Source organism: Dreissena polymorpha, chromosome 6 (assembly GCF_020536995.1).
Source record: "Dreissena polymorpha isolate Duluth1 chromosome 6, UMN_Dpol_1.0, whole genome shotgun sequence".
Lineage (NCBI taxonomy): Eukaryota > Metazoa > Mollusca > Bivalvia > Myida > Dreissenidae > Dreissena > Dreissena polymorpha.
This window is the reverse complement of record NC_068360.1, coordinates 24,283,824-24,294,804: the sequence shown is the minus strand read 5'-3', so window position 1 is coordinate 24,294,804 and position 10,981 is coordinate 24,283,824. Positions and strand designations below refer to the sequence as shown.

The following is a 10,981-nucleotide window of genomic DNA, read 5'->3' as shown; positions in this document are numbered from 1 at the left end:
AGAAAGGATTTCATGACGAATCCCCACACAAGTAATCTGGATGTGCCGGGATTCGAGCTCTATGCTTTCATTATCGAATTTGGTTTGAAATCCTGAATCCTTCGGCAGTTTTTCATAAAAAAAATAGAGATAGGATTAAGGATCTACACGTGATATGATTTTAAAATAATACAATAAGTCAAAAACATTTGCTCAAATCTTGATTATGGGCTGGATCTTATGGCGAGAGATTTTAGTTAAATAAAAACCTGCCTAAACAATTGTTCGGTAAGTTCATGAAATTGATAAACTTATTTTGTTTAAGTTACAAAAATCTCCCATCAATAGTTGCAATGCGGATGTTATCCTTTTTGGAAAAACGCGTCTCATGCAAATTATCAATCGTAGTCCCGTTCAGATATTTATAGGTGATACAGTAGGCGACTTTTGTTCTCCAAAAACGAGATGAAAAATAAACAATATTTCATGAATAGATGTTTTATCAGCTAGATAAAATACAATCTCATCTTCTTGTTTTGGTTACACTGTAATATATCTTTTGGACGTGTCCACCAATATTTACAGCTTTCATTGCTCTCTATTGTTGCAATAATGTTCTTTAATTCCCGTGCACGCATTTTAATCACCGAGGACATCTTCAGAATAAGGATGCATTGATTCAAAACATGAACAAAGAATGCTCAAAAGTAACGGAAATCTTTATGCATATCTCTTTAATATGATTTAACAAAGACAATTCACGTTCTATATTGATACACATTTTTACAAAAGCATATGTATGTGTTAAACTGCAATACATTAACATACACCTTTAATTGACGTTTCGGCATAATGCCTTTATCAAAACATTGGAAATTATATGTTAACTACATTTTTACATCTTTTGACTGCACAATTTAAATAACAAAGAAAAATGTTTTTAAACGTCAAATGACGTTGTACATGATGACGTCATAAATGGCGTTATTTAAAATGGCGCCAAAAAAAGTAAAAATTTGCCAAAAATGAAATGACGTTAAACACTTACATATTTAACGTCATTTCATTTTTGGCGAATTTTTACATTTTTTGGCGCCATTTTAAATAACGCCATTTATGACGTCATCATGTACAACGTCATTTGACGTTTAAAAACATTTTTCTTTGTTATTTAAATTGTGCAGTCAAAAGACGTAAAAATGTAGTTAACATATAATTTCCAATGTTTTGATAAAGGCATTATGCCGAAACGTCAATTAAAGGAGTATTATCAGAGAGTTATAATTATTTAATATCCCTTCGGATAATTCAACTGAGCATTAACATACATTTAAAGCAATCTAGCCATCATGTACACACAAAACATATTTAATGGCTTTCTCTGATTTATAGGGAAATCTCAGTAATTTGAAAACTATATTTCACTGTTTCGAACACTGTTTACTGTGAAATGACGTCGTTTTTTGACACACTTATGGTTAATGTACAAGCTCTACAATTTTCAGTGGTTGTGGTATAGGTGAAATCATATAGTTTGACTTACACAAATTAAAAAATATGTTTGACATTTCATATCAAGCCATATGCCATTTAAATATTGCAGAATAAATTGCCATTTCAAATATTTAAATACTTCATGTTAAGCACAAGAATGCTGTCCTTGTTCCACATTCCCACAATCAGTGAGCCAGTTTGTTGACTGAAGTAGACAGATGTCGGACTTTTGACTCCATCCTCTTCAGTCACCACCGTTGCCAGAACCTCTATCCCATGTTTGTCCACCTGGACAATTGAGTTTGAAGACAAGCCCCCACACACCAGAACGTTTCCCATGGCTGTTACATGGAGGCCATAAAGGACAGGTTGGGCTAATTCAGAACGCATCTTCAGTACGTTTAAATCCAGTTTGGAGATCACTGTGCAGTGGATGGTGGACAGCGTGATCAAATGGTTACTGTGATCATTTGTCAAATATATCCTGTCTCCATTTGGACTGACTGCACATGCCGTGACCGTTTCTGATATGAAATAAAAAATAACATGTTCAGTAACATTTGACTCAACAGGTAATCACACTTTGTATCCACAATATTTATGTTTATGTTATATCATGGCCAGATCCCCGAGCAGATCCCTATATTGTTCTGTTTATTGAATGTGGGTTGTAAATATAGGCCTTTATGCGGCTAGGACCGATTTTAGACGTCCGGCCCAGATCTGTCGTGTGCTATCGTTTATATCAATTCACATATCATGTATACTATTTTGGTCCTTCACTTAAATTTATTCAGAACCAGCTTTCCGTACTTTTATTTTCATCCACTTGATTACGCAATTTATGACGTACATCATGTGACGTAATTTCAACGACGAAACTATATGTATCGACTCTCTGGATTTAAGGACAACAATTCGGACGTGGAGGGGTTTTATTTAACAGTTAAATATTTTATAAGCATCGAGCGATTCAAAAACGTATTTCGGATTTTGTTCTTGTCATGCATAATTGGCAGCTTCGATAGTAATAAAATTATTGTAATTTATTATTAAAAGAACCGGATTTAAGTTGCCATCGCTGTATGTGTGTCGTTTTCTATAAAATTTGCCGTTTGACGAATCTTGTTAAAGCACAAATAGAGGAATCAATTTAATGTACAGATGAGTTTCAGTTTCAATCGATATTTGTATTATCCAAAATGTTTGCTACGTGCCATTATATTATGTTCGATTCTTTCGTTGAGTTGTGGATTATTTTAATTGATCATCGTTGGCCAAGACTGAATGTGAACGCCATTTTGTTCAGCAAGCCACGTGATCCAATTCTTTTCTGATATGAAAAATCTGACCGACTCAGCGGGCTGATATAATTTATATTGGCCCGCTAGATATGAATAACTGCCCGTTCGCGACGTCATTTTGTTACTATCTATAGTAACGATATGTCATATATTATTAATATTTTGAGCGTGTGATGTACAAGGTTTGAAGAAGTATGAAATTATGTAAATAGGTTGACTTGAATCAGATAGTTTCCTTATCTATAAAAACTGACTAAAAATGAAAATAATGTTAATACAATTTGATGTATTAAAAAGTTCATGTTCCATTGTGGTTCTTGATTATGCCACAACCTGCTTAGAGTACGGAACATTTTTGTGATTAAAACAGCCGACTTGCTCATTTGATAGACCGTTTGACTGCATATCCAAAAATCACCAGGTCGAATACCTGCATGGCATTATAACTTGTGTTGGGATTGGTAATGACATTTTTTCCACGGCCTTTAGTGTGTCCTTTTAATTAAGAAATAATATTTTTCTATCATGGTTTGTTGTCGAATAACCCACAGTAAGGAGTATAGATGCGTAGGAATTAAATCACGAGTGCGAAGCACGAGTGATTTGATAACACGCATCTATACAACTTACTGTGGGTTATTCGACAACTAACCATCATAGAAAAATATTATTTCGATTCTAACACGATTCTAATTGATCTGGTTCAAGTTTTAGGACGTGAACTATATTTTTCAATACTCCGCCATTCTTAGTACAAAGTTCACTACTTAGTGACGTCATTGAATTGTACAAACATATGACGTCGTTTTCATTTACAAATATTTTGCAAATGACGTCACTTTCATTGAAAACAACAATCGTAGAAACTTAATGACGTCAAGTTTATTGATGCTACTGAAAAGCTTACATGCTATAAATGTTTTCTGAATTACGTTTCCTAACAAATAACATTCTTTGTAGGCGTGGTTATGCCAATAATCACCAAATATGCAATTAGTTGTTTCATTACACTTATATACATGCTACATTTATTACATTTCTTTTAGAGCGGGTTTTATCACGTGCATTTTACTGCAATATTTTCTTTATTTATTCGGAACTATTTTCGAAACATTAAGCTCCGCCCATAAGTTATTGAAGAATAACCCACGCTTGATTTCCTTCTTTGTCTATAGAAAACAAGTCACGTGCCGTGTTAGAATACTGGTTAACCACGCTTTTCTTATCGGTTTTGCGTAATCGTAAAAAATGTACTTTCAGTTTGCTGGTCAAGTTTTCTTTTCTTTCACATTTAGTTTGCTTTTTTTTTTACTTTAGAGATATTTATGTGGATTTTCCGTGAAAGGTAGAGTAGGATAAAGCCGGACTTCAGGGCCAAAATGAAACACATTTATTCAAACTAGTAATGCAGTCTTACAATCATGCATACACAAATCAAACATTCGAGTTCACTAATACACGATTTTCCTAATACACAACTACACTGGGAATAAGTCAAATTTAAGGTAGAGCCTCTCGCATTTAATATGAATATTTATTTTCAAAACTGTAATCAATATATTGATTAAATGGTAAAACCACATAATTTATTCGAATGCATACTAGAAGTACATGTAAAACTTTAAAGTTTCTTGTCTTCAATAAAATTATACTAAATCAATTGTTTAATCATTGAAACAAGGATTTGTTGCTCGCCCATGTCGACTGGATTAATTTATAAATTAAGTTTACATATACCCCTTTCATCACTACATATATTCAATATATGTCGAAGAAGTTTATATGAAAGAATATGTACATTATAATATCTAATGAAAGAATAGACGACTGTGCTGTCTTGGGAAAGCTCATGTTAATTAGCCATTAACTGTACAACTGTTGTCTTTGAGGCCCAGAGGTTAAATATAAAGTATGTAACGTTCAATAGGTATACGAAATCTTTGGAATCAAAACTACGAATGACAGGGAAATATAATGCCCACATCAAATCTAGACTTATAGAACAAAATTTAGTAACAAACTTCTAAAAAAGATACTCAGGTGAGCGAACTCGGACCTTGTCGCTCCTCTTTTTTGCGTGTGAAGAGCATAACTATACCAAGTTATTGTGGGTGTGTAAAGAATAACTAGAAATATTGAGAAGATTTAAATGATACTCCGTCTAAAGATAAAGGGATCTGCGAGGAAGTGCAAGGTACAAAAATTGTAACAGTTGTTTTTCACCATTTTGGAAAAGGGGCCGGAGCTCTGTGGATTGGAAAAACTCGTATTGTATTGACCAACATTGGAATATTTAGTAGTTGTGTGTTTTGATGCTGGCAAATACTGTACAATTTCGAATAAAAGTGTTTTTAACATTATATGTGATAAGGTTTAACAAATAAAGCTGGATAATGAATATTTTTTGGAAACCTTAAAGTCTGAAGTTGGGCAGTCATTTAGGACATAAAACATAACATGATATAACACTTCATAACATAACATAACATAACATAAAACATAACATAACATAACATTTTTATGATACTTATCCTTTGGCCTTACCACATTCACCTAAATTTAATAAACTAAATGTCTGCAAATTGCTTGAAGACTTAAAATCTAAATTCGTCATAGTTCCTGCAGATAAGGCTGCTAATAATGTTATAATAATATGACGAGTGTTTTATGTTAAAACTATTACATAAGAACTTTCACAAACTACATCATATTGTGATTACAATAAGATACCTAATGAAATTATTGCCGACCATATTGCCGAATGCAAATAATTAAATGTAATAGTCAATATTACTGACAGAAATTGCCATCACTTTGCTGGATACCTTAATTACATAAAACGCCATATAAAAGTCGTTTTATCGATAATTCAGTGTCTTGTACCACCAAGCAATTATCAGTGTATCTTACATCTGTATTGAGTGCTATTAGATATCATATAGCTAAATACTGTTATAAAGTTTATGAAAATAGTAATATTAACCTATTTTGGTCAATAAAACCTCCTTAGAAGTAATTGATAAAATTGAAAAGAAAAAATATAAGGTGTCACAAGTAAGTACATGTACTTATGATTTTTCTACACTATATACAACGCTTCCTCACGCTTTAATAAAATCCAAACTTGTTTCTTTGCTTGAAAAAACTTTTGCTAGAGAGAAGTGTTCATATCTAGCTTTAAACACTAAAAAACATTTTTTACTAATCAGATATTAGATAATTACATCATTTGGACTTGTCTTGACTTTTGTGCAGCACTTACTTTTCTTCTGGATAACTTGTTCGTTGAATTTAATGGTAAAATATTTAAACAAATAATCGGCGTTCCTATGGGTACTTATTGTGCGCCACTTATAGCTGATCTTTTTTTATATTGTTATGAAAACGGTTTTATGTTAAAATTATCTAAAACTAAACAACTAGATTTAATTCAATGGTTTAACCTTACTAGCAGGTACATTGATGACATACTTAATTTAGATAACCCATTCTTTGAACAATATATTCACAAAATCTACCCGAATAAACAAGTCTTAAATAAATCGTGTAAATCCAATACAACGCTACGTATTTAGACTTACATCTTACTATTAATAATAATATGATTAAAACTAGTTTATACGACAAACGGGACGACTTTGACTTTGAAATTGTGAATTTTCCGTTCCTAGATAGCAACATCCCTAAAGGTCCATCCTATGGTATTTACATTTCGCAGTTGGTACGTTATGCCAGAGCATGTTCATGTATTAATGATGTTAATGATCGTAATCGCATATTAACAAAGAAATTGCTAAAACAAGGTTTTCTGTATCATAACCTTAGAAATAAATTCGCTAAATTTCACTCAAAGTATGGTGATTTAATTTCTAAATATAATGTTACTTTAAAATGGCATTTAACTAATGGACTTTCACACCCATCATTTTATGGAGATGTTTTGAAGCGTGTTCGCAAATTAAAATATCTTAAAGCAAATGTTAATATTAAAGTTTTCAATTTAATAAACTCATTTGTATGAAAAGGATATGATGTTAACGTACTTAAAAACACGTGCTTGTTAGTTTTCGATTCGCTGTATCTTTCGTCCCTTAAAATTTGGAATCATTAATGGTATTACCATTTTATACGTTTGATTCTTAAATATTTAATCACCGTAGCTGGTTTCATTGGTTATTCAATTTTACAGTACCACCCCTTTGATATATTTTTATTTTAATGTTACAGTACTGCCCCTGGATTTTGTTCACGTGATCGTGTCTTCGCTTGTCAATTACGTCATATGATACTCTCTCTCTGTTTCTGGCTACATTGATTTTTTTTACGGCATCGCTTTTATAATGCTTGATACCACATACTTTAACTTTTTAAATCTACATGCATAGGTCAGATCATCATCGCGCACATACAGGAAGAAGCAGCAATAATGGGTGTAAACGGTCCATATTGCATAGCTTGTTTGTTTATGTGACTGCACAAAAAAAAATCTTATAAAGTTTAATACGTTCAATTTTAATTATATTTTCTCTCTAACAGGCGTTTCGTGTTTGATTTTTTTGTGCAGTCACATAAACAACCAAGCTATGCAATATGGACCGTTTACACCCATTATTGCTGCTTCTTCATGTATGTGCGCGATGATGATCTGATAAATTAACTTCATGACGTTATATTAAAAAAAAATCTATAAAGAAAGAATGCAGTCGATACTTGTTCGTAGTTCATTTCATCGTTCCTCAAAAAGTTGTAATTCTGTTGCTCTGGTATCTTTCCTACTATCGAGTAAGTAAATGGTAATTAAATTGAATGCGTTTTAATTCCCTTTTATTATTGTTTAATTTGAGTTACAATGCTATGAGCTTAAATTTTATTTACACGTAAATGTTTCATGAATATTGATGTGCCAAGTGTGAGGTTGAGCGCCCTATAACTGGTTTAAACCCCCAATGCTTTGCATTGACACTTCCAAGGCGGTGACCCCAGCTATATTCTTATATGTGTTTATGTTGTTTTGTATTGTGCTGTTTTGTGCTGTTATGAACTGTTTGGGCATTCGGTCACTTGCCTTAAATAAAGGACCAACTAATTGTTTATAATAAGAATTCAATACTGCTCCAGCAGCTGGAGTTTCACTTCTTTATATTGGGCGGAATTTTGCTTCCAAAGTTGACTTTTAAAAATAACAATTCCGATACTTTTGTCATCGATTTTTTTTGGAGTTGTTATCTTTTGATGTAATGTCTAGTGGTGCGCATAACTGCCTTAAAATATATTTTTGATAATTAAAGCACATATATAGATATTCGTTCAAATAAGCAACCTTTCTTTTTTCATTTTGCATCCAAACTAAACTTTTAAACAGACAAGACGCCGTAATTATTGCCCAATCATCATGAAACTTGGTCAGAATATTTTTTCTTGATGATATCTAAGTAAGTTGAGTTCAAAATTGGGTCATTTGGGGTCGAATACAATAATAAAATGTCTCGTTATCAAATCATGTGCTGAAGCTTTTTGCAATAATAAGAGCTTTACAATAATAGGTAATTATACAATGTAAAAACAATGTAAGAATTACCGTTTGTATTGCCAGAGTTATCCTCGTACATCTTCCACACCAATGTTCCATCCTCAGTGTAGAGGAACAGTGCTCGACCTGATGTTATATACAAATTGCCTTTGTGGTATGCTATGCATTTACATTCATGTTTGAGCTTTAGCTTCTTTTGAATAACAATCTTGTCATTTTTCACTCTGATGAACATGATTAGTTTTTTCGAAATTGACTTGCTAGATGCATATGCAGCAACAGCCGCCAAGCTGGAGCCAATACTGCATATGCACAGTGGCCTATCAGGCATGTCACAGTGGGCAACCACTTTGTAGCACTGATCCAGCAGCTTTACCTTCTTGTTGGAAAAGTCTGTGATGAGGAATTGCCCGGAAGCTGTCTCGCAGATACCTGTTATAACGGATACGTATAAATCACGTTTCATTGTAACTGAATACTCTGTTGTTATTCCCTCAAGTGTGATGTAGTCTTGATCAGACTGTGGCGCTGGCTTGTTAAAATCACTGTTAAGGCTAACATGTTCAAGTTGACTAGTTAAACTTGATGCAGATTTGGGCACCAGTTTTGGCTCGGTCACATCGCTTGCTTTGCTACCATGGTTAAGGTGACGGATAAAACCTAATGTTTGATTGGCCGCCATTTTTGGTTTTGTACCATCACATGTTTTGCTATCATTGTCAATGTGACGGTTAGAACTTAACTCTTGATTGGACTCCTTTTTTGGCTCGGTGACATCACTTATTTTGCTACCATGGTCAAGGTTACTGGTAGAACTTAATTTTGGATTGAACACCACTTTTGGCTTGTTCACATCACTTGTTTTGCTACCATTGTCAAGGTTACTAGTAAAACTTGATTCTGGATTGGACAATATTTTTGGCTCGGTTACATCACTTGTTTTGCTACCATTGCCAAGGTTACTGTTAGAACTTGATTCTGGATTGGACACCTTGTTTGGCTTGGTCACATCACTTGTTTTGCTATCATGGTCGATGTGACGGGAAGAACTTGATACTGGATTGAAGATCAGTTTTTGCTTGGTAACATCGATAGTTTTGCTTCCATGGTCAATGTGACTGGTAGAGCTGTATTCTGGATTGAGCACCAGTTTTGGCCTGTTCACATCCCTTGTTTTGCTATCATCGGCGGACTGGCTGATTGAAATGGATTTTGTGTTGTTAACATCACTTAAGAGTTCAATGTCAGCGTATTGAGATGAGCAGTTTACTGGATCATATATTTTTGGGTAAGATTTCGTGCTAGGCTCAGTTGATGATTGCCTCACGTGGTATACTTTTCCTAATCCTAAAAGAGTTGATAGAGTCTCTGTGAAATCAGCATCAGGTTGGAACTCTATTGTAACCTCATTCTTGCCAGCAATTCTTGTTATCATTGATTTTGCCTTTACCAAATACTTGTGACAATCTTTGTACGTGATAAATTGTAAAGTATCGCTCTTGCTGGTTATACGTTGCATATTATGGTGGGCATCATTCATGTCCTCAATGACCTGTTTACAGTCCAGGATGTCATCCTGAAGAGATGTCCTTGCATCCGAAAGTAAAGCGTCTAACTCGGTGACAGTATAACTTTCCAGTGTATCCAAATATTCATTGATTTCCTCTCTTAAAGTGTGGATTTCTTCCAGAATTTTATTGTAGGATGTTTCAAGTGACTGTATACTTTCCTCTAAGGCTTGCTTCTTCCGTGCCAACTTTCCATGTAAAGTTTCAAGTTTTGCTGTCAACTTCTCAACATCTGCTTTATGTTTTAGTGATGTCACAACATCAGATATCAATTTCACATGGCATTGTCTGTTTAAAAAAAACAATTATGGCATTTTTAATCAGTACTTGTATTAACTATTAATATAATGGATGAAATGTAAAGATGAAATGCAAAGGTCGGATAAATAGTTTGATTCTGATACTTACGTTTATATTTACTGAACATGTACCGTCAATAACTACATACAAAACGCAAGGACGAGACAATAAGCCTCAGAATAATTGATTATTTACCTCACTAGTAACCTTATATACATGAATGGGAACTTGAGCAAACGTGGGATAAAAATCTTTGTCAGGAAACTCCCATGAGGATGGGACTGATTTGGATCTGGGACCTACACTCTCCAGCCCATGTTCGTGGTAAAGCTGGCCCAATTACTTACACATAAACACTGGTAAGAGTTTGAAGTGGAGTCTTGCTGAATAAAGAATACATTACTGAACATTAAGTACTTACTGGTGGCTGTACACGTGGCAGACTGTGCACAGCAGCTGATCATGGTCTTCACATAACAGCTGCATCGTCTCACTCTTGTGGTCTTGACATAGCTCTAATGCATAGTCGGTTCTCTTGGTGGTAAACCACTTTGTAGAGTTTTGTCTTCCAAACGCGATGTGTTTTTTGTACATGTTATTATGGTGTTTCAAACAATTGTTACAGAAAAACTTCGAACAGTTTTCACAGTAAACATCTGCCTCATTATTTATACCATTCTCATCACAACTTTCACAAGGATAGTCATGGGTTGTGTCTGATCCTTTGTAAACTGATGTCTCAAATTCAGATGCCATGTCCGTGAACTAATTGCTGAACGATGTTTATTAGTATATGATATTTATAT

At 33.9% G+C, this 10,981-nt stretch overlaps 1 protein-coding gene across 1 annotated transcript in view; it reads right to left on the bottom strand.

Moving 5' to 3' along the window:
• Nucleotides 1-1,056: 1,056 nt before the first annotated feature.
• The window catches only part of LOC127835466 (uncharacterized), a 10,017-nt gene continuing 92 nt past the window's right edge, over nt 1,057-10,981 (bottom strand). The window contains exons 1-3 of the mRNA XM_052361913.1: nt 10,597-10,981; nt 8,356-10,163; nt 1,057-1,997 (exon numbers count right to left, since the gene is read on the bottom strand). The exon at nt 10,597-10,981 is cut by the window's right edge and continues 92 nt beyond it. Of these exons, the coding sequence (XP_052217873.1) occupies nt 1,597-1,997; nt 8,356-10,163; nt 10,597-10,931 (2,544 nt within the window). The 5' untranslated portion in view covers nt 10,932-10,981 and the 3' untranslated portion in view covers nt 1,057-1,596. The remainder of the gene's footprint in view (nt 1,998-8,355; nt 10,164-10,596) is intronic.